This window comes from Aspergillus tubingensis (genome assembly GCF_013340325.1).
Source record: "Aspergillus tubingensis WU-2223L DNA, scaffold_15, whole genome shotgun sequence".
Classification (NCBI taxonomy): Eukaryota; Fungi; Ascomycota; class Eurotiomycetes; order Eurotiales; family Aspergillaceae; genus Aspergillus; species Aspergillus tubingensis.
In genome coordinates this window covers 1,874,158-1,896,791 of record NW_023336289.1, presented here as the reverse complement: position 1 = coordinate 1,896,791, position 22,634 = coordinate 1,874,158, and the positions used below count along the sequence as shown (strand labels likewise).

The 22,634-nt window shown below is 52.4% G+C and overlaps 8 protein-coding genes across 8 annotated transcripts; 3 read left to right on the top strand and 5 right to left on the bottom strand.

Moving 5' to 3' along the window:
- Window positions 1–1,795: 1,795 nt before the first annotated feature.
- Window positions 1,796–6,142, top strand: AtWU_11468 (kinase domain containing protein; the record flags this gene model as incomplete). Its single annotated transcript, XM_035506568.1, has 4 exons — window positions 1,796–3,078; window positions 3,142–4,074; window positions 4,138–4,661; window positions 4,722–6,142. The coding sequence occupies 4 exons, from the start codon at window positions 1,796–1,798 to the stop codon at window positions 6,140–6,142; spliced, it is 4,161 nt and encodes a 1,386-aa protein (XP_035362461.1).
- A 158-nt stretch (window positions 6,143–6,300) lies between these two features.
- Window positions 6,301–7,738, bottom strand: AtWU_11467 (NAD(P)/FAD-dependent oxidoreductase; the record flags this gene model as incomplete). The annotated part of the gene is made up of 2 exons (XM_035506567.1): window positions 6,301–7,152; window positions 7,202–7,738. The coding sequence occupies 2 exons, from the start codon at window positions 7,736–7,738 to the stop codon at window positions 6,301–6,303; spliced, it is 1,389 nt and encodes a 462-aa protein (XP_035362460.1).
- Window positions 7,739–8,162: 424 nt separating this feature from the next.
- AtWU_11466 (aromatic amino acid and leucine permease) lies at window positions 8,163–9,788 on the top strand (the record flags this gene model as incomplete). The annotated part of the gene is made up of 1 exon (XM_035506566.1): window positions 8,163–9,788. The coding sequence occupies one exon, from the start codon at window positions 8,163–8,165 to the stop codon at window positions 9,786–9,788; it is 1,626 nt and encodes a 541-aa protein (XP_035362459.1).
- Window positions 9,789–10,459: 671 nt separating this feature from the next.
- AtWU_11465 (putative 2-haloalkanoic acid dehalogenase) lies at window positions 10,460–11,179 on the top strand (the record flags this gene model as incomplete). Its single annotated transcript, XM_035506565.1, has 1 exon — window positions 10,460–11,179. One exon carries the CDS (start codon window positions 10,460–10,462, stop codon window positions 11,177–11,179), a length of 720 nt encoding a protein of 239 aa, XP_035362458.1.
- Window positions 11,180–11,243: 64 nt separating this feature from the next.
- Window positions 11,244–13,665, bottom strand: AtWU_11464 (Zn(II)2Cys6 transcription factor; the record flags this gene model as incomplete). Its single annotated transcript, XM_035506564.1, has 6 exons — window positions 11,244–12,150; window positions 12,202–12,372; window positions 12,420–13,098; window positions 13,151–13,383; window positions 13,434–13,568; window positions 13,637–13,665. 6 exons carry the CDS (start codon window positions 13,663–13,665, stop codon window positions 11,244–11,246), a joined length of 2,154 nt encoding a protein of 717 aa, XP_035362457.1.
- A 981-nt stretch (window positions 13,666–14,646) lies between these two features.
- On the bottom strand, window positions 14,647–15,495 carry AtWU_11463 (uncharacterized protein; the record flags this gene model as incomplete). The annotated part of the gene is made up of 4 exons (XM_035506563.1): window positions 14,647–15,024; window positions 15,081–15,148; window positions 15,211–15,247; window positions 15,316–15,495. The coding sequence occupies 4 exons, from the start codon at window positions 15,493–15,495 to the stop codon at window positions 14,647–14,649; spliced, it is 663 nt and encodes a 220-aa protein (XP_035362456.1).
- Window positions 15,496–16,466: 971 nt separating this feature from the next.
- On the bottom strand, window positions 16,467–19,909 carry AtWU_11462 (acetyl-CoA synthetase-like protein; the record flags this gene model as incomplete). The annotated part of the gene is made up of 3 exons (XM_035506562.1): window positions 16,467–19,091; window positions 19,142–19,543; window positions 19,607–19,909. The coding sequence occupies 3 exons, from the start codon at window positions 19,907–19,909 to the stop codon at window positions 16,467–16,469; spliced, it is 3,330 nt and encodes a 1,109-aa protein (XP_035362455.1).
- A 1,007-nt stretch (window positions 19,910–20,916) lies between these two features.
- Window positions 20,917–22,137, bottom strand: AtWU_11461 (alpha/beta hydrolase; the record flags this gene model as incomplete). The annotated part of the gene is made up of 1 exon (XM_035506561.1): window positions 20,917–22,137. The coding sequence occupies one exon, from the start codon at window positions 22,135–22,137 to the stop codon at window positions 20,917–20,919; it is 1,221 nt and encodes a 406-aa protein (XP_035362454.1).
- Window positions 22,138–22,634: the final 497 nt, after the last annotated feature.

Here is a 22,634-nt window from a genome sequence, read left to right as displayed (position 1 = left end):
CGTATGATATGTTAGCGTTTACCTAAAGAAATAGCAGATCAGCAAGGCAACTGGCAAGTATTAATATGCGGGCTGCCGCCAGAGCCACCACGCAGGGGCCCGAGACGAGTCATGTCGGCGGGTCTGACAGGTGGCCTAGCGCTGACGTGAGGAACCCCTGCGTCCCAGCTATACTGGAAACAGGTTTATCCTAGCTTGGAAAGGAAAATGTTAGGAGGATCATGAGGTACTAACATCGTATTCAAGGGGAGACGGGGAAAAAACTGATACAACAACCATTAACCCTTCTATAATCGTGACCTTTTTTACCCTACTATCGGGTGCCGCTGCTCCCGTCAACCAAATATATATCATTTCGGTGACGATTCTGCTTTTTCGACCCTGGACCCGAATTGTTAGTGAGTAGAACCGTTATCCGGGTTAAACAAAATCGTGATACTGAGTAGATCCATTGATCATCTTTGACAGCTGCAGAATTCCTAGGCGATGGTATTAGTGCCTGAGTTTCCATTTCCTTGTCATTGCCCGACCGATAAAAATACTAGTACTTGGGTTCGTTGGAGCTGCTGAATGTCATTGGTTGTGGGATACTGTTTCCCCCCACATTGGGTTGTTTAATTGGCCTCAAGATAGGAAAGTGCGGCCCGAGTAATAAACGAGCAGTGTGTTACTTGGGCTTCTTCTGTGATATGGCTTGAATAGGTGTAACTATTGACAGCCGATTACCTTGTTGTTCCTTCTCTCTCTTTTGCCGTCACTCCCCGCTTTCCCGGCGGCTGTCCTTTATTCGTGTTGATTCAAGTGCGCACAACAGGTCAATCACCGAGATCAATTCCCCACATCTCTTTCAATCGCCAATATCACCACTCTGGCCTCAATCGAAAAACCCAAAATCCTTCTTCTTTCTCTCGCATATCAAGACTTCCTCGATGGCACCTACTCCGGCCTCTTGAGCAGGCTCCTGTAGGTGGCCACCGTCAAGCGCGCAAAGGTAAATTCAGGGAATTCTTTGGGGTTTTGGTCTTCCCTGGAGTTATGGCGATTATCATCGCACAACATTCCAACTCAATCCATCCGTTCTCTTGCCTGACAACGTTGAGCTATCTTCATTGCCTAAGCCGTATAGAATGAAGGTGCTTCATGTCAAGTACGCTCGATCCGAGGACAAGCTCTATATTCCGACTGAGGGTGCGGTAAGGTAAAGTCTGGTTTAGGCTCCAACCTATGTGGATCAGACTCATGCTGCTCTGGTAGGGACCAGGCTCGGACAGGGGCATCTCTACTACTGTGGAGATTTGAACGGGAGGATGGACCAAACCAGCTGATGTTGTCCCTTTACGGGTTCTAGGGAGAATGGGGTGCCCATGAAAAATGATTCCGATGGTTAGCGGAAGATTTCAAGGCCAGGTATCTACACGCATCCGCTACTATGCTTATATCTTAGAGAAAGGAAAGGTAAAGTAGTTGGTTAACAGAAGAGAAGAGAAACATCACGATACAAGTCGGATCAACAGTACCACAAAGCAGTAAATCAAACAAGTTGAACCCGATCCAGCAATAAGAATGAAATAAGGAAAATATCTAGACTATAACTCGTGACCTCGCGGCGAATAACTTCACTTTGCCGCAGCCACTGCCTCGTATGAGTGGGGATAGCGTCAGCACTAGCGGTAGTGGGGGTGACGAGTGCGATGCACACGGCAAGGAAGGGAAGTCCATCCCGCTCTCGTCAACAGTTCATCCTGGCAACGGAAGAGGACTCGTCTTTTGACACAACCATCTTTTAATTCATGCGATGGATTTACTCGACGATGATGGCGCTGCACTACTGCAGGAGGCTCTTGATACCCTCGATGAAGAGCCCTTTGATGAATTGGTCCCTCTCGATCTGGATCTGGATGATAGCGGAGCCAGCATTTCTCCCGACGACCTCCTCGACAACACATCCGAGCCCCCAGATCTCGACCCGCTCAGCTTGGTTGACGGCGAAGAGTCCCATGATGAAAACAGTCTATCATCGACGGACCTACTGGAGGAACGAGTCACTGCCGTGCGGAATGGCGAGAATGCCTTGATGACCTCGGTGTCCGACTTTACCAGTATCCTGTCGCGAACCGGCATCCATGGACCACGTCATCTGCAAACCTATAATCTCAAGCGCCGCGCAGTCAAGATTGGCAGTGGCGGACAGTTTACAGTATACAAGGACATCCCAGGACGATTCTTTGGCAACGAAGGGTTGGTGATCAAACGCGTCAAAGTGTTTCTATCCCGTGAAGGAAACTCCAGCTTTGCCTCCGGCTCGGACTATCGTCAACGACTACGGTCTTTGGAGCTGGAAATACTTGCTTTATCCAACCCCTACCTCCGAAACCACCGTAACATTGCCAAACTCGTCGCCTGGGGATACGATTACCCTTATCCCGATACTCCAGTGCCCGTATTGTTCGTGGAGGAGGCGCTGATGACGCTTACTGACCTTCTCAAAATTGACAACGAGAGGTTACTTGGGTCGCATCCCCAGGATGTTAAGTATCAGCTCTTGCTAGATGCAGTGTCAGGACTCGAGGCGCTGCACCGGCTGCATATCGTCCATGGAGACGTCAAACCAGACAACATCTTAATCTACAAAGATTCTGCAGGGAATGAGAAAGTCCCGCTGTGCGCCAAGATCAGCGACTTTGGGGTCTGCGTCGATTTAGAGTCCCCTGAAGACAAGCTCACTATCGATAGTTACTATGGAACCGAGGACTGGCGGGCGCCTGAAGCTAGCGATTACGCCAGGTGGCAGGGCGACGCTTTCAACCCAGAAGTTATGTTCCGCTTCGATTCCTACAGCTTGGGATTGCTCATTCTATCCACCTTCATCAATCGTGGTGAGCCAGTAAAAGTGAAGATGCCTGGGGAAGAGCCGATTGAGGTTGCACTTTATTTGCTGAGAGAAGATGCGACCATCACTGGTCCACTTCGGATGCAAATAGGCAAAGCTCTCCGGCAGTTGCTGGCAACGGATCCCTGGAAACGCAGTCTGGCAAGTCCTGAACTGCTGAAGCTGGATATACCTGCATTTTCATCCTGGTAACTTCAGATACCCTTCACCGTCTAATCTCTATCGGAAGCCGTTGGCTGACGCACCCCCAGGCTTGCCGTGGCACAGGATACTCGCAAGGTCACTACTAATGTCGGCATCATTGACCCGGCGCACAACCAAGGCCCCAGGTTTTGGTACCGATTGGATCCCTCCCTCCTTGCAGAGCTGGAGCAGCAGTTTGCTGAATCCCAGAGCGACCAATCCTTGCGACATGCCGGTGACGTTCTGCTGGGTATGGCCCAGTGCATCACTGGAGCCAAGCCGTCGTATCTCGATCGCCTGCTCACCTACATCACTGAGGCTGCCAGAAGTGGCTATTCCCCGGCTCGAGCAGTATACTCGCAGGTCATGCATGCCCATGGCCAGACGCCGGCTTTCGACGAACAGACATTAGATAAGTGGTTGCTTCAAGCCGTGTCTGAGGGATACCTCTTTGCGTCACACTCGTCGAGGGTCACAGAGGAGCAGCTGCAGACCGCAAGGCAAACGTTTCGAGATGCAGGTGGCTTTTGCACAGATTCCTTTACTCGAAAGCCAGCTATCCTAGCTGTTGCTCAAGATAGGAAACGAGCAGAAGAGTGCCTTACAGCGAACAAGAGGGTCGTTGATATCAATGGCAATACGCTATTGCATGTCGCAGCAGCACTGGGCTCCATCGATGTGGTTCAATGGCTTGTGGAATCTTATACAATGCCAGTTGACGTAATAAACGACAATGGTGAAACACCGCTTTACAAGGCCTGTCAAGCTGGGCAGACAAACACGGTCCACTATCTTTTAGACAAAGGTGCAGCTTCCTCCATGACGACCCGGAGAGACAAGCTGACCCCTTTGCACTGGCTATTCATGTTTCCGGAGTGCTCTACAAGCAGCGTTGCGACTCGTTTTATCCGGGAGGGAGGCGCCAACGTTAATGCTTTGATGGTTCCAGAGAGAACCGAGGAAGGTGCATACGCGGCACGAAGGAACTTCATGTTTCATTAGTAAGTCCTCATTGGTTACCGTATAACCTCGACATGCCGCGGATACTGACCAAGACGTAAAAGCCCTTTTGAGCTACCCATGGGGACACCGTTCCATTGGGCAGCATTCGCTCGTAACATGCTAGCAATGGAGGTCCTATTGGAACTTGGTGCTGATGTCAATGCCACGTATCATGACTCAGACAATGCGACCACTGCCCTAGGTCTTGCCAGCTGGTACGGAGACATCGAAGTATTACGATTCCTCTTATCTAAAGGAGCGAACGGCGGAGCAAAGGATGCACGTGGAAGAAACATGCTTCACCTGATGACCTTCCATCAGCCAGAGTATCATGGTCCTCTACGGCAGGCATGGCATTACTGGATACGACACGGAAGTTGGGATAGTCATCTTCAGCAGATGACAGATATGGTTGCCGCACTTACTCTGGCGGGCGCGAGTCCCGAAGACCGAGACGAGGTATATCCTCGAACTACGGCTGTCGTGAGAGCGGCAGAAGATGGAGTCTGGAACGGAGGTGCATTGTGCGCTTTGATCAATGCCGGTGCGGATGTTGAAGGTCCTCGAGGAACTTCGAAGGATACTGGTGAGTAATTGTCAGGTGAAAAAAAGCACCCTACATGAGCTAATATCTCGTTTGCTCAAGTTCTCCATCAATGGGCTAGGATCACAGGCCCACGGCTCGCCTATACTGACTCATACCTTTACGTGCTGCAAAAGATAGTATCAAAGATGACATCTCTAGACATTCGGAATGATTTCGTCGAAGAGACTCCTCTTCACCTATTGGTGACAATTTATCACACCGAGGAAGAATTCCGGTCCGCCTGTGATATTCTCTTTGCCCACGATCCCCCACCCGATGTCAATTTGGGCGATCGACAAGGCCTTACTCCTCTGCTGATAGCCGCGGATACGAACCAAGTCACGCAGGATCCCGAACAACGTTTGTTTTATCTAATCGCCAATGGAGCTGATCTCGGAGCCCGTAACAGAGAGGACAAGGATGTCTTTTGCCTCTTGGCCAACAACAAGACTTTGAGTGACCAGCAGAGTCACGATATTATTCATCGCTTGTTGTCGCATCTGGCTAGCCTTGAAGGGTGTAGCATCGCACAGGCGTACAAAAAGCACTATCTTCCGCACAAGGGTGCCATCCTCAGTCTCAGCACAGCGGCTATGGCGGGAAGAGTGGAAACTACCACACTCCTGCTTGATGTTGGTCTCGACGAGGCCATCAACAATCTAATAAACCCGAGAGACCATAATACCGTCCTGGATAGCGCTATTTCGTCAGCAGAGCGAAGCCGACACATGCATCTCGATCTTCTGGCGGCGTACAGTCCGGGGGCACCACGAGCCCGTGCGCTTGCGGCCCAGACGGTGTTCGATCCGCGCCAGGGCCCACCGGCGCGTGCTGCCGAGGCCTACACAGGATTATCAGAGGTTGTGCGGCTCTTACGCGCCCGTGATGCAAAGCGAGCCTGTGAGCTAATGCCATCCTCTCACTCCGAAGTGAGTCAGGATCATCCTGATGTCTGGGATATCACCCAGATGTACTGGATCGGGTTTACCCCGGAAGCTCAGCCAAATAGAGAACGCTGGGAAATTGTTTATCAGCTTTCACATCTACCCTCGGTAGGCTGGCGAGAGACGGTCGTCGATAGTCTCAGAGATATGTACCAGTTCGACCTGTGGTGGCCAGATCTGGCCATGCTCGAGGCTAGCATCAATCTCGTCAATAAGCAGGATAAGGCTCTCGCTTCTGGTACAGTACTGATGTCGTCCACGTTTCCTTCCGGTACAAGTACGGAAGTAGTAGACGCCGAGCTGCTTGGGCAGATGCTTCGGATGCTCATTACGGCAAGGCACGACGCGGACGATGCCCAGACAACTGATGAGGTTGGTGATGATTCCACACCCGTGACCAAGTGGATCAGGATTCGCGAGGGGCGAAAGTATGACCGCAGTCCTGCATTCTCGGGTGAGCAAATACCCGAAGTGGAACTCGTGTGGGCAGACACTGGATTCCGGCTAGGTCAGAAGCGCGTGCGTCAGGTTAACTAAAAGAAGATAACTACCCGTATGGGCGTGATCTAGCATCTCACATTCGTCTTACAAATAAACTATAAACTTGATAAATTTCCCAGTTGCCGTATGATACAAGGTTGGGTGAATAATCTATGTACGCGAATATATACAGTCAAAAAACATATCATAATTGCTCATGGCTTCGTGGAAGGAAAGTTGCCAGTGCCCAGAATATCTCCGTCGCTCTCCTGTCCGTTCAGGGCGCGGTCGATCCGGAACTGGGTCGTCTTGAAGAGTCGAGGCATAGCCGTCTCTTCAAAGGGGATCTTCTCCACCACCATGCGCGCAAGCTCCTGTGCCGATCGCCAAATCACCGGCATGCCGTGACCATTCAATCCCGCCAGGATAAACTGATCGTCCTTTCCGGGCACAGCTCCAATGTGCGGGTTCGAATCATACGAGTATCCCATGACACCTGTCCAGATTTGATCGACCTTCGCCCCGCTATCTTCCCATCCACGGTACGTCCGTTGCATGTAATCGTTGTAGTAGTCCTTGGCTGAGTCAATGAGAACGGTATCGTCGACATTGTTGTACCATTGCTCCTTGTATGAGCGGAACTTGGCGGCTGCACCACCGACAACGATGCTACCATCCGGACGAGGGATCAAGTAGGAGAGGGTGTTGTCTTCGGTGCGGTTGATGTAGGAGTTGTTCAACAGAGGTGCGGTCTTCCCCTCTGGCACAGTAATGCGACAACAGATACCCTTGCAGGGCACAATATTCTTCTCGTACTCGGGAAGCAGACCGGCCACGTAAGCATTACTGGCGTGCACAACCGTTCCTGCGTGCATGTTTCCGCGGGACGTTTCAATGGTATAGCCGCCCTCTGGGCTGGCGGTTATGGAGGTAGCAGGGGTAAATGTTTGCAGATTGACCTTGCCCGTAGCGAGGACAGATTGGAGAATGTGTAGGATGAATTTGTACGGCCACATGGTGCCCGCCGTGAAGGAGGCGCAGGCTTTGGCACCTTTCACACCACAGATCTGTTTGGTCAGCATGCGCTATCTCATTCTGAAACTGATTGGTACTCACTCCCTCCACATTCTTTCCTGTGTAAAACACCACATCATTCATATACTCCAGATCCAGGGACTTCATGAGCTCATATGTGCCCTTTGCCTTCTGCGCCGCCTCCTCGTTGCACCAGACATCAATAGATCGCGCAAGCGTAAAGTCGCAGTCAATTTTCTCATCCTCAACGACCTTCTTCAACGCATGCAGATTGGCAATCTCGAATTCAGCAATTTCTGCGCCAGCGCGAACACCTGCGCGGTCGACGTATGTTGGAATGTGGCCGTAGAAGTCCGGACGGAGATGTCCGCCATTGCGACCTGTCGCACCGGAGCAGGCTCCGCGAGCCTCTAAGATCGTAATGGACTTGATCTTCTCGCCGTGGTCACGCAGCAGATGGTATGCAGTGCTAGCTCCGGCGTAGCCGGCGCCGATGATCACGATGTCCGCGTGATCGGGGAGCTGCTCAGTTGAGCGGTGATCATGCAATTGATGCGGCTCATTCTGCCAGAAACATTCGCCAGGGTTAGGAACGGGGAAACAGCCAGCTGCAGCCATGATGAAGGTGTGTTCAATCACAAAAACGATGAGAGAAGCGGTTAAGAATTGAAAAACTGGAACGCGACCGTGTTTTCTGGGCGGACGATAAGGGAGTCTTATCTGATGCTATCGCATCGTATCTGATTCCACACCGGACCGGACTTTCCTATCGCGGACTAGCGCCAATCTTATCGGTCGCGCCGGGACTGTCCCCTTTGGGCAGTTGGGGCCGGTAGGGAGGGATGCACTGGAGGCACAGCGACACGGTGAGGAGCAGGGCTTCACGATGGATCATCCCTGCGCTGGACCAACGAGATGATGGCGATTTGCAATGCGGGGAGTTGGGCATCAGACATATACAAGGTCGCCCAATGCCAATTTCCGAATCGCATTCATAATTCTGGCCCAGGGTAGGTTGTTTCATACACATCCCGGCCGCATCATGGACGGTTCCTTCAGTTCAGAGAAAAAGACCCCCTACCAGACCGATGAAGAGAATGGGGACCTTGAGGCCGTACCCGGCCACCTCGACGAGGCCCAAGTCTTCCAGCAGGGCCTGCACCAACGACATATTCAGATGATCGCCCTGGCCGGGACAATTGGCACAGGGCTGTTTCTGAGTTCAGGTCGCGCCATCGCTCATGCAGGACCGTTGGGAGGGTTCCTGGCGTACAGCATCATGGGGCTGTTAGTGTCCAGTGTGGTGTTTGCGGTGGGAGAGATGGGTGCCTTGGTGCCGTTGGCCGGCGGCGTGATTCGCTACGCAGAGATCTTCGTCGACCCCGCCCTAGCCTTCGCCAACGGATGGAATCAAATATATTCCTACCTCGTTTCGATTCCGTCGGAAATTGTCGCCGCTGCTGTGGTAATTGAATTCTGGACGACCATCAACAATGCCGTTTGGATTACTGTTTTTGGGCTATTGATGTTGATCACGGCCCTGGTGTTTGTGCGTGTGTATGGTGAGCTTGAGTTCGGTTTCTCCATCCTCAAGATTATGCTTGTGATCGGCATCAATATCATGGCCCTCGTTATAACATGTGGCGGTGGTCCAAACCATGTCAGTATCGGCTTCCGCTACTGGCGCGACCCGGGTCCGTTCGTACAATATCTGGGCATCGGCGGCTCCTTGGGACGGTTCCTCGGATTCTGGACAGCCCTGAACAGTGCGCTCTACTCCTACTCTGGTATCGAAAACATCACAGTTGCAGCATCTGAAACGCGAAACCCACGTCGATCCATTCCCATGGCCGCCCGTCGCATCTTCGTCCGAATCATACTCTTCTACGTGTTGACCATCTTCATGATCGGACTGGTGGTTCCCTCCGACGATCCCAACCTGCTCGGCTCCTCAGGCACAGCCTCCGAATCTCCCTTTGTCATTGCGGCGCGCAATGCGGGCATTAAAGTGGTGCCTTCGATAATCAACGCGGTGGTGCTGACGTCGGCTTGGTCATCTGGAAACTCGAACATGCTGGGAGGATCGCGCGTGATCTACGCCATGGCAGCAGAGGGTCATGCACCGAAATTCTTCATGCGCATGAACCGGTTCGGCATTCCGTATGTGGCGGTGACACTATTGGGAGTATTCATGGCGCTGGGATACATGACGTTGTCCAGCTCAGCCAGCACGGTCTTCACTTGGCTGCAGGACATTGTGTCCATCGCGACATTAGTCAACTGGGGCATCATTTGTATTGTGTACCTTAGGTTCTACTACGCATGCAAGAAGCAAGGGATCGATCGTCACAAGGAATTGCCGTGGGCGGCGCCGTTCCAGCCATGGAGTACATGGATCACGCTGGTGCTGTTTTGCCTGCTGTTTCTAACGGGCGGGTACGAGACGTTTATTCACGGGGAATGGGATACCGAGACTTTCATCTCTTCATACTTGAATGTCCCCATTATTTTTGTGCTGTACTTTGGGTACAAGTGGTGGATGAAATCGAAGATTATTCCGCTGGAGGATGTGCCAGTGCGGCCGTTCATCGAGCATTACCAGAGGAACCCGGAGCCGGAGCCAAAACCTAAACGGGGGCTACAGCGGTTGAATATTCTATGGGGGTAATGTATATATAGGTGTTTCTATAATGTTCAATAGCATTGTGTATTAGCCAACAGTCGTTCTCTATTACTGCTTATTTTCAACAAATATATTTTCACTGCTAGGAGACTTCCGCCAAGCCTGTATACAAGGTACTGGATCCCAGATTGCGTTCTAGCAAACAGCCATTGAGCATCATACTACATAGTAGAGCCCCATTGAATTTGAATACTAGTCAGGCTAAATTAAGCAATTAAAAGTAGTTCCGACATACAACAGGTAGTTCGGTGTATTCTCAATTCAAGTTGGCTATCAAAATGTGGTGTCAGCACGATAACTACGCCGGCTATCAACACGCCTTATCAACACGTTATCAAGTATCAGCGCCTGGTCGCATATCGCCAATTTCCCCTGAATTAAACTGCGCTTAGACCTACTCTAGTCCACGTCTAGCGCATGTCAGCTGTCCTGTATCTGCAAATGCGACCGGCCCGGCCTACTGAAATGGGCAAAGTTGGTGCCCCTCGCCCGGTATCGGCGGACACCCACCACATCCCAACTACTAGCACTATTTGATGCCACGCAGTTCCCCGCGATAACGCGTCTACCCCTCAATAACCGCGATACCACACAAACCCTTTCTCCCTCCCCTCCATCCTCAATTACTTACTTCTCACTCACACAACACAAACAACATGCCCAACCACGTCGTCTTCGACGTCGTCGGCACCTGCGTGTCCTTCGATGCCTTCTACGCCACCATCGAGCGCACGCTCGGCCCCCAACTCAAGGCGCACAACATCACCGCCCAAACCCTGGGATTCACATGGATGACCTACGCTGAACTCCAATTCACCTTCCTTTCCATTTCTGAAAGCTACAAGCCCTACAAAATCGTCATCACCGAACTCTTCTACCAAACCCTCGCCATAATCGGCATCTCCGACCCGCACAGCTTCGCCACCCCCGAACAACGCGACGCCTGTGTAGCCGGATACGCCGCTCTCGAGCTCCGTCCCGGCGCACGCGAATGCTTCGCCAAGCTCCGCGACGCTGGGTTCACGGTCTGGTGTTTGACGACGGGCGATACGCAGCGGGTGCGCGGATACTTTGAGCGGGCGGGCGTGGACATGCCCTTGGAGAATTTCCTGACCTGCGATACGGCGGGCGTGGCGAAACCGGCGTTGGCGGCGTATCGGCCCGCGTGGGAGAGGTTGGGTAATGAGGGTGGGGAGAAGTGGTTTGCTGCCGCGCATTTATGGGATGTCACTGCTGCTACGAAGGTTGGGTTCCGCGGTGCTTATTGTACGGTTTATGAGAAGGAGGGGGCTTTCAAGGTGTTTGATGCGCCGTTGGATGTGGTGTCGGAGTCGTTACCTGAGATGGCGGAGAAGATTATTGCTGCGTCGAAATAATGAATTGATGGTATGGAATCAGTATGTTACATGATTATTGTAGTGTAGTGTAGTGTAGAGTAGGCTATGGGAGATCAACATGCGTCCAGATCGGATCTAAACTCGACCCGGCCAGGAACTCTTCCAGCACTTGGGTCTCCGTGCGGGTGGGCCAGGTTGCGGACGGCGATAGATTGGCGCCGCCGAAGATGGAGAGATCCAGGGTTGGATCGAACGGGGGCAGCTGCTCCATTCCATCCAGCGGAACCGTCCACGGCTCGACTGTGTCAGGGTGCGGTGGGGCCGCTTCGGATGCAGGTTTTTTGCACGTTGTTCCCCAGTTTCGAAAGGCCTCGTAGTCGGACACCAGTCCTGTCGATTCTGCAGCTGGCTCTGGTCGCTGGGCCACTGTGTGCAGACGCGCCAGCGATCTCTCCAACGCTTCAAGTAGGGATACTTCTGATCGTGCAGAATCACCCGCTGCGGACATCTCCCGGAGCAAGGCGAGCCCCTCGCGCATGGGCTGACGCAAGGCATCTGACAGATTCTGCACGGAGAATGCGATGAGTACCAGTAGAGCAGCCCTACATGCGCTGTACTCCAGGTAGGACGCTCGTGCCAGTCCTGGTCCGTGATCGCGGAGCTGGCGACAGATCTCGAGTGCCTCCTGAGCGGCTTGGATGCAATCCCCGATGAGACTGTCTCGGTCGGAAGGCTGGAAGTACGATTCCTCAGAACACGCTTGGGGGTTTGCATTCGGATGAGTAGCAGACTCCTTGCGGAGAAGGAATGGGCGACCGATGAACATGCGCAGCAGACATGATTCCAAACACAGGTGCATGACGGCGCGATTCGGTTGGTGTCCTGCCCGGACCGGATTGACGAGTGTGTCAGAGATGCCTGCCCACCAGCGATTCCAGGACTCTTTGCGGGCTATTAGCTGGCCTATGACGACTGGCAGCCCTGCTGGTTGGGCGTGTCTCAGACGCGATCTGTAAACCGATCAGTAAGAGAACTATCACACAGGTGGTTGGGTGTCGCACATGTCATGGAGAAACTCCTCCAGCCAGTCTAGCATTTGAATTGAAATCACCGCACACTGCGGGCTCCAGGCGGACTGTGTCTGGCCCATGTCTGCGCGAGCCTGGGGGAGGTCTGCATCCACATCCCCGCGATGCACGGACAAGGGTCGTCCGTGGAAGATCGAGATTAACCTACGATATATTAGCGTAGTTTAGCAGCAGCAGTGGACATCACAGACCTCTCCAAGGAATACGCGGTCCACCAGACACGGTTCCGCGTCTCCATCATCACCGGGCTAAACGCATCCCGGCGGCATTTCCGATGCATGCCGTTTTGCATAGCCAGACGCACCGCCAGGTTAACGTAAATGTAACCAAGCCCAGAGGCATCCACTGGAAGAGCATAGAATCCGAGTAGTAGACATGCCTGTACGCTCTCCAAGCAGGACAGCTCGATTATTTCCGGTAATAGTCTGATAGACTGTTCATAGAATCGCACCCCGATATCTTCCTCGGAGAAGGACGTCTGATTCTTGGGATCTCGGTCACTAGGGGACTCCAGATGAGCGTACTGAGTTCCGATCGCGAGCACAGAGAGCAGAATGCTGGCGACAGCGGCAGCCGTGTCTCCGAGACTCGCGGGGTCCGTGTATAGTCGGTGGATGCGGTCCAACAGCCAGTCTTCATCTACCAGAAACCAATGTGTGGCGGCATATTTGAGAAAGGTCTTGACAAGGAAGCCAGTAATCGGACGAGGGGGAAAGCATGCCAGCGCTGCTGATAAGTGTTCGTTGGTCTTGAGATGTTGGGCTCGCCAGTATCCTGAAACACGGTCGGGGCTCTTGGTCCGCATGCGACTTTGGATGCGCTGCTTGATGCGCATGGAAAAATTCCAGTAGGAGAATTCCCCAGAGAAGTCTATGATGTCTTAGCTATTATCCAAGCCGGTTACTGCCAGAGCAAGACGCACGTGTAGTGGTGTCACCCACCGGGTCGATAGTACAATCCTCTTCCTCCAAAGCGAGTCCAGTCGGGCTAGTGACTTCTGCATGATCCGAACCTTTGCCGGTAGTGAAGGAGTTGGCCAGGCGGGCAAGGCTCTTCGTGTCGAGCTCGATACCCTCGATCGTGTGCTTCAAGATCTGTTCCATGTACCTGCATCGGTCCAGCAACTCCTGTACCTCCGACTTGGCTGGCCGTGTTCTGCAGGAATAATTAGCGTGCCGTTGTGCCCAGATAGCAGATGAACTCGCCTGGGGACGTAAGCGCGAAAATCTCGGGCGCGCGACGCGAGGGCTTTGGATTCACAGGGACGTCGGAAATGGGCGCATCGTCGACAGGGGATTCCTCCTTCGCATTTTTCCTTCAAGCGGCGACATTCGTCGCATCTGCAGTGCTTTTAGTGAGCTGGTTATCTGGAACAACGACATTGGTGTGGATCGTGTCGATAACTTACGCGCGGGCAGATCGACGGCCTTCCGCCATGAATGTTTAGGTGTCCTTGACTGAACCCTACGATGAGAAATGAAGAGGTGAATGTGTCAAAGCACCAGAGACGGGCTACAATCCGGACATATACGCTAACAGCTGCTCCGATGCTTCTCCGCACGCGATAAGCTGCGATAGACAACCCCCGCAAGGGCCATCCTGCTGACCGGCACTTCTTTCGCCGCGGTTGGTCTGTTATCGCCGCCAGTGGGTCGGCTTGGAATGCAAGATAAGCTGTTCCCCACAAGCTGTGCTCTTATTCCTTAGTGTACTAACGCCTGCTAAGAGGAGCAGATGACTGGCCATCTGGCTAAAGTGACTGAAGATTATAAATATTTTCTAATTCATACGAGATGCAGAATCAATTAATTGAGGCGTATAAGGGCGTCAAACAGCATCTTCCCCTCCTCCTGGTCTCTGATGCGGAATAATCACAATTCTATCAGCGATTGAATCACTCCGTCTGTCAAGCAGCAGTTTATCAATCTGTCGATACATTAGTCCCTATTGATAGAGGCGATGGCGTTCCAGCAAAAGGGCCCTTGCGACACGCCGTGTCCGACTCGTCGGCGTGACTACTGTTGACTCGCACAGTTTGAGTGAATACGATTTTTGAGTCCTCTACCTCCACCGCTTCAGTCTGTGACGGTCGGGATAACAGACGAGGCATCTTGTCACGCAACCGTGTCAAGGAAAGGAACAGTGGTCGCATATTCGACAGGCAAGAGGCTGTTATACCCACAGCGGGTTCAATGCAGGTCCATACACTGGCTGGTACTTGGTCATCTGTCATGGCGCATCTCCTGTCAGTCGAGTACATACAACTCAGTTGGACTTATTAAGTCTTACAGGTAATATCGCTGCCGGCCTTTGAAAGCTCAATTAGTGTCACCAGGCGTACAATATCAAAGGCAAGCGTTCTAATGATGGCATATCCATGTCAGCAACAGTAATCCGAATAGCCGCGAGTGAGAATTCTCACAAAGCACCAAGGCAGAAGATGCCTGTCAACATAATCTTTTGCGCACGTGGCACCTGAAGGTTCCATACGTGTTTCATCGGTAGAGCCAGAATGACGGCGTCAGTCACGATGTTAGGAATCTGGAGCCCATAGTAAAATTTGGCCAGGTCGATGCATCCGCCGGGAATTGTCGGATTCCAGAGCTTCTCCAGTGGAATACATACGACGCCCCCAATCAGACATACCCCAAAGCACCACAATATTACAATTGCCCCCACGGAGTTAGCCGCTAGGATCATCGGTCGGATGGAAAAGATTCGCTTGTATAGTGCGAGGATAGAGAGCTTCGTGAATGCGATGCATAGTGTGTAGAGGAAGCTGCCGCTGGCTAGAGTCTGGGTAGATCGTCAGCTCAGTAGCACAGGGGTGCAAGCGGAGTAATATCACCAACCTTCAAATACACTACTAAATCCGAAGGAGGAACGTAGATGATGTGAGTGCCCAGTCCGTTATACAGCACTGCCATACATTAACTCAGAGGGGTTCTAGTGTAGTTGTCATTCCATCTGGGAGTTACGCACAGACAACTCCAGCCAGTGACACTGCGTATTCGAAGACCTACCACCAGCATCCACTGTCAGCATTACCTGGACGAAGTTTGGGGGTTTTCGAAGGCCAGGACCTACCAATGCCACGATTATAAGGTAGTCATCGAAGAAGACCTTGGTGCCCGTGATCTTGCGACAGTACAGACGCAGTGCAACTGACACCGTAGAAAGGATCAACGCAAAGCAAGTCGCAGTAATCACGACATGCCGCAGGTTGTCATGGTCATATCCAAGATCACCAGTCTCAGATGCCGCCATCGTGAGTGTAAGTCAGCTATGACAGGACGACTGTCTAGTGTAGCAGGGGAGTATGATCTGCCTTCAAGACAGTGGGCAACCCCAAGCTAAAAGAGATGTCATTTTACGAGTGTCAGGAGTGTCAGTGGTACGTGAATCTACATCTCGATCGCAAGGGTGCTGATTGATGTCATCAATGATGGTTGCAGAACCTCTGCTGCAGTGTATTATTGGCAGCCATGGCAATTAGTACAGCCACCCGCCGATCGAGCCAAGTAGGGTGTCGTGATTGAAGGTACCCTCGCTCAAAATGGCAAATTCTGCATCACCTGTCAGCTGTCGGCAAATGCCATCCATCAGTTAGCCCCCTTGCAGGAAAGCCACGCTCAACAATTCCAGGTCAGTGGTTTGCAGACCTGTCACATTGCCGAGCTAGGACTATGTCTAGTATCATCAGCGACCGAACGCCCCTCTCAAAATAATGTTCATGTTTGCTACCTAGATCGTCGCGTGGGAACAACTACTGGGAAAGGAAGGCTTTGTAGCAGGACCGAAACACAGTATAAGTGAGGCTAAAGACAAGTTCTAGGAACGAGTATCGATTTGGCGACTTGCTATGCAACTCCACATTGGGCCTGGTCTACCCACTGTCGATCTTTCCATCGGCGAGAACTTGGCCCCAAGGGAGAGGTGACTTATGTTACTCAATTCGTTCATTCCCGTTACCTTCCACAAAACCCTTTGGCAAATGGTGGGTGTACTTATAGGAGCCTAATAATCAAATGTGACAGGAAACAATCGGTCTTTGCCATGTGGTACGGCCTGCGATATCACTTATAAAACCAGTTTATCAACAACCAATGAGAGCAGCTATTTGACTTGAGCCGAAATGGGGCGCAAGCTCGAAGGGAAAGGATCCTGTTCTACGAAATCACCAAACGCAGCAGCTCTCTCAAACAGAAATAGAAGTCCTCTCGATCCAAAGAATTAACCTACGCCAACCATTCCCTAATCCACTTTCTCAGCCACTCAGCCCGTACGCCCTCCACCTCGCGTAACTTCCTACTCATCTTCGCAGTGTGCACCGACTCAAAGCTAATTGGTTGAGTGTGTTCTGTTTTCAAACCCTCAAAGAAATCTAACAGTTTGGCAGCCGGGTTCTGCTCCAACAGTGCCTGCAACTCCTTTCCACCCAACCCTTTGCCATTCTTAGTATCAGCCGAGAAGCTAACACTGGCTGCCTCGATATCACGCCGGACACGCTGCACCCACTCGCACAATGGGATGGTTTCAATCGTCTTCCCGGTGTTGTCCTTGCCCTGCGCGAGAAGGGCGTCGGCGACGATGGGCCGTATCAAATCCCAGGATTGGGAGTGGAGGTTGACGGGATGGTAGACTTGGACCGCCCAGGGCGAACCGGTAGCAGAAGGGCAGCCATGATTATCGGCAGCACCAAGAGCTAGCTCAACTAGTACTTCGGCTAGAAGATCAACAGGTACCCAGTCTATCCGGTCCATCAGACCCAGGGTATCGGGGAGAGCCTGGAGGTGTCGTGAGCTCTGAACAAGCCTCGGGAACCACTCCGCACGGTTCCAGAGGCCGGGAGATCGCACAGCGCCTGCGACTTGGCCTACTCGAGCGAAGGAGAAGGATGGGGCATCTCGTGCTCGCTTGGAATCATTTTGTTGCTCTTCCTGCTGCTTTGTAGCGTAGTTAAGCAGATGTTCGGCAATGTATTTACTGTTAGCGTAGCCATTCGGGGCGGGAGTGGTGGTTGTAAGGACGGTCTCGGGTAGCAGGCCAGACTCGCTATTACGATGGCCCATGACCGAGCTGATGGATGAGAGGAAGAATAGATGCGGAGATTGTGGGCTGCGGGTCGCAAAGTTGATCAGGTTCACCACGCCCTGTATGTGGGGTTTGAAGGTTTCTAGGGGGAGGTTGAAGTTCACGGTCCAGGCGTTGTGGATGATTAGCGTGGCGGTTTGCTGCAGCTGGGTGTAGACATCGGGCTCTAGACCCAAATCGCCGTCCTGGCTTAGGTCCGCGGTCCGAAAGCTTAAACGCCCTTCGTTATCAGCCAGTGGGGTGAGGCCATACTCCCTGATGCGGTTGTGTTGTCTCTCACGAGCATGGTCCCCTCGGTTCAGGCAGTGGACGTGCGCCACAGAGGGGTCTCTCAGGAGTGCATCCAGGATATAAGTTCCTAGCTGGCCAGTGGAGCCGGTGAGGATCACAGTGTGCTTTGCGGGGCTTGTGGTGTTGGCAGTGTGAATGGCGGCAAGGCTGGGCTGTTCGATTTGACTGGTGAATAGCTCCAGTAATTTGCCCCGCTCCTGAAGGAGACCTTGTTGTTGAACTTCTGTAGACTGTTTGCCCTGCTCGTCCAGCTGTTGAACTGCTTGGGTAAACTCCGTTATCGAGGGGTGCAAATATATTAAGCTAGGCGTCAGAGTTGGTAGATTGAGACCTTGCTTGAGCACACGCGTCATCGTTATTGCCTGCAACGAGTCCATTCCTAGAGTGAACCAACTTTCTGTGTCGGACAGCCTCTCCGCACTCCAACCCGTAATGGCCAGGAGAGACGCGCGGATGAACGCAGCAACCTTGACGACATCGTCCACAGCCCCGGGACCTGGTGTTTCGCCAGCGTCATGCTGGGCCAGCTTCTCGGCGTCCGCGTAGAGGGCATCGAGCTCTGCTGCGTACATCGCCAAAGTACTTGCGCGTTGTACGGTGCCCTTTCCGGCACGCAGCATGGGCTTCTCCGGAGTGGTGAAAAGAATGTGGCTCTTGGCGATACGGGCATGGGCTGGACACTCCTTGTTTGCCTGCTGTATGCTGGGCCAGAGTTTTTCAATGGCAGCGGCCCGGTCGCTCGTGCTCAGTCCTACTTCTGAGCGGCCCAATTCAACGATGAGAGCGGCTTGAAAGCGTTGTGCTCCCGCAACCAGAGCCCCTGTCACCTCAGGATTAGAGGCGAGTATGTGCCCCTCCATTGAGACGGGATTTGTCTTTTCGCCATTGAGGAAAACAATCACATCATCCAACCTTGCAGACGGCCGCCAGAGGTCTGACTTGGCGGGATCCGGGTGGCGCAGCATCAGGTCGTTGGTATGATATTCCTGATGGTCGGGGAAGATTGAAAAGGGAAATTGGTGACCCTCGCGCTCTGGAGTGCGCACCAACACCGCCTCATACTCGTCCCCGGACACATGCCGAAATTCAACGCCCAGCTGTGGATGGAAGTGAAGATACCGCCAGTCTTTGAGGGGATCCCATCTACCCGTTGCGTGGATCACATTCAAGATTCCCAGCTCGGAAGCGCCATAGCCGTTCACAATTCTCAGCTTGCGGGCTACTATGTCCCCGACAGGCTGGGGCAGATCCCCGCCACAATACATCATGTACTCCAGATGGTTGCCGCAGTACTCCAGCAGATCAGCCGATTGGGACAATTCCAGTACGATTGATGGGACAACAATTGCCCAGTCAAACGGGGTCTGCTTCCTCGCCGCTACCATCCCGGTCGCGCTGGGAAGACCGGCAGCAGTAGGCATTATCAGGGTGATATCAACAGGCATGGTAATGAAAAGAATATGCCCTAGACCAGCGGCCTACAGTCGCAGTTAGCAGATGCAGTGCACTATATTTGTGAAAATCTTACATGAAAAGGAGGCAAAGAGAGATACATGCGCTTGCCGAACCCCCAGCTGTCCTGGCCTTCGCAGCCAGCGGGTATATCGAGTCTTTGCATATGCATATGCTTGGCGGCACTGTCATGGGTCCAGATGATGGGCTTAGGAATTCCCGTTGACCCGGATGTGTGAAGAATAACCAATCGATCATGTGCTGCTGCAGAATATGTTTTGTGATAAGGAAAGACCGGATACTCAGTGGCGAGTAGTTCCGCCATACTAGGAACATCAGCAACCTTCACTGAGTGGGCGTCGACAATTCCCGCGATGAATGGCGGCCGTGGTGAAGGGGTCAGGAGTGTCGCGCACCCGAGTTTAGTGAATAGCGACTGATGGGCCACTGCACTGTTGCGCGGCGACGTAAGAAACATCTGTTAATACACCCATGTCAGCAGGTTCCCCGGAAACCGCACTACGTAAACGGGCCATCCTACACAGTATCCAGCCTTGACTGCGCCCAAAACCAATGCCGGGTATCGCAAGTCACTCGGTCCAAGGTAGGCCAAAGTTTCTCCTGTTCCAGGGCCCAGGGTCTTTGTCAGCCCGCCAGCGACACCATTGATAGCGTTGGCCAAAGCTTTGTAGGTGATTGGCCTGTAGCCTTCCTCATAGGTCATAGAGTTCACCGGGTATTCTGCATAGATGGCATCTGGCTTGACCTGGGCATAGTAGTCAAAGATGTTGGGAAGTAGCTCCGAGCGCGGATCATAGCCGGAAGAGGGAGTCCAAGTTGTCATGATAGGCAGCGAAGTAGTGGTCAAAGAAGAGAGAAAGGAGATTGAAATCTCGGTGATGGCGATGATGATGTTTCAGAGACCGATATCGTTTGAGGCCAACCAGGGGAGAACCGTGTCTTTATAAGCCCAAACGCAGAAAGGAAGGTGAAAGTAGGGAATTAACCGGGGCAGTGAACATATGGATGGTGAGCGCTGGATTGGGCGGCCTTGCTGAGGTTGGCGAAGCACAACGTTCAGGAAATTTCCGTTTGCCCTCAGCAGTCCTTGTATGTATCGGAATGACTAGAAAACATGCAGGGGTTTTCTTTGTCCCATCCAACAGGATCCACCATAATTATGGATACCTGCCAACCCAACCCACTTGGCATATGTAAATACCCTAGCTAGCTGCGGCTATCCTTGCCATTGACCAAGCCCATTCAATTAAGACAAGGTGAACATATGGTCTATAACAATAGCACGCGTGGAAAATCGGACAGCAGCGAATACAAAATGACCGGCCCCACTTGGTTGTCTCCATCATTCACTATCACATCGCCATCAAGCGAATCGCAGCGTTTGTCAACTTAGCATTGCCACTAGGTGTAGCATGCATCCAGTTTCTTTCACAGGAGGGGGGTAAATAATTTTAGACAGCGATTTGGCAGACAAGCGTTCGTAAATTCGCAGAAAAGCCTGGGTCGCTTCGAAGACCATGGGCGACCACCGATTGAGAGGACTGTTCTAACTTTTGTACCAGGAGCTTTAACGGTACATAAATCGCATCGTGATCATATGGGTGCTGGTTGCTATAATTAGCAATGATACTAGAACGTCTGCGGACGTGTGTTATTGGCAGCCATAGCAAGTGGTAGTTCAACTATCCGCTGCTCTAAATGAGCTAGAAGTAGCTCAAGTTTGACAGTGTTCTACATGAAGACGACAAGTATGCAAAATTTATTGGCTGCTCAGCTGTGCTTCCAGTCCATCGGGGTGGCCTCTACATTATGTCTGTCCATCGGTTCGTCCTAGTTTCCGTGCAGCAGACCCGTGAAGGCCGGATTTACCGACTCGAAAGCCCGCATAACGGCCATGGTAACTACCGGGTACCCCATTATAGCATCATGCAAGCCAGTCTTCAGGATCTGCTCCCGGATGATGCCATTGTCGGTCTTCCATTCCACGACAGTACCAGCAGCGCCAAGGTCTACTTTGGTGTCTGGTTTCTTGAGCTCTAGCTCATCGTAGCTGATGCCTCCAGGTACAGCTCCTCGGACTGCATGCCAGAACACGGCTTGGCTGTGGTGCGAGGGGATGTCGTAGTCGTCTTCCGCATGGATGATGGTAAGATAGTATCTTTGCCTGTTTACTTCGTTGGCCCGTACGTACTCGGCAATGCGATTCTTGCTCAGCCAGTTGTCCCGAATAAAGCGCTGCAGGGATTCGAAAAGCCATGGGAAGCGCGCAAGTGGAGACAGGATCGGAATGATGCCCGCCACACGATAGGTTGAAACCAAAGTCACAACATCGACAAACGGGGCCACCAGCACGGTACCAGCAAATACCACGGGTGGAAATTGGACAGCAAGGTCGCGGGTGATGGCGAGGCTGACTGCAGTCCCCATAGACTGACCGAAGATGAGAATGCGAGAGGGGGGAATGCCAGCGACCGTCATGGCCCAGTCGACGACCGCACGGGCGTCAGTGATCAGGCCCGCCTCCGAGGGTTGACCAGTACTCCGCCCAAATCCCCGATAATCAAAAGTGAGAACGTGGATTTTCTCCGGCTGGCCAGCGGACAGCGCCCGGTAGTTAGGAACGCGATATCCCGAACCCACTGTGCCCCCGGCACCATGCATGTGCAAGATCAGACGAGCTTCAGGATCGTCGCGCAGAAGCTGGAAGGAGAGCCGGGAGGTAATGTTGGAGACCAATCCTGCGGGCTCCGCGACCAGGGATTGTTCGTGTTGACGGTACAGTTCCACGGGCAGGATGTGCCAGGCGTAAAGCTGCTCCCCATCAGGAGTCGAAATTATAAAAGGGGTGACTTGATTGCGTAGAAAGCCAAAGGTTTCAGGAACATTGAGGTCCTTGAACCAGGTCATTTCGATGGCATGCAGATACACCACGTGGGATTGGAATGTTTGCGTTGTCAGTAGGGCCAACAGCGTCGCGTATAAGCCGACCGCGATGGCGGCCGAAAAAGAAGCATACTTGAGTAAAGAGGCCAAAAGGTTACTGGCCGCCATGATGAAGCTGTAATTATTTCAGCACTCAGATAAGTGATAGACAGATCGTAGGATGGGTGCAAAGATCTGGGGGTCAACGGAAATAAGGGGTTTTTCGAGGGATCATGAATAGTCATAACAAACATCCCTGTGCTGCCGAGCGGCTTTTGCGACCGTCAGGTTGGCTGCGCTGCGGTCGCCTGTGTACCATCCGGAGATGGTCATCGCGGCTGTAATCTGCACAGCTGGGATGGGAGGTTTAGTTCCACAGTTTGACAAGAATGTCGTTGAGTGAAGATGAGTACTCTATTTTTTTCGTCCGATGAGAGATGGGAGCAAAGGGCAAGAAAAATCTACGGAACAGATTACTGGCAGCTGGCAGGCGTCATTGATGCCTGAGGCATAAAAGGCATGCGCCCCAAGACAGTCAATTCTGTCAACAAAGTCGGCAGGAGAAGAGCAGTAAACAATTATCAAACGATGGTCTGTCTCAAATTTTCATCTGATGAACATGCACA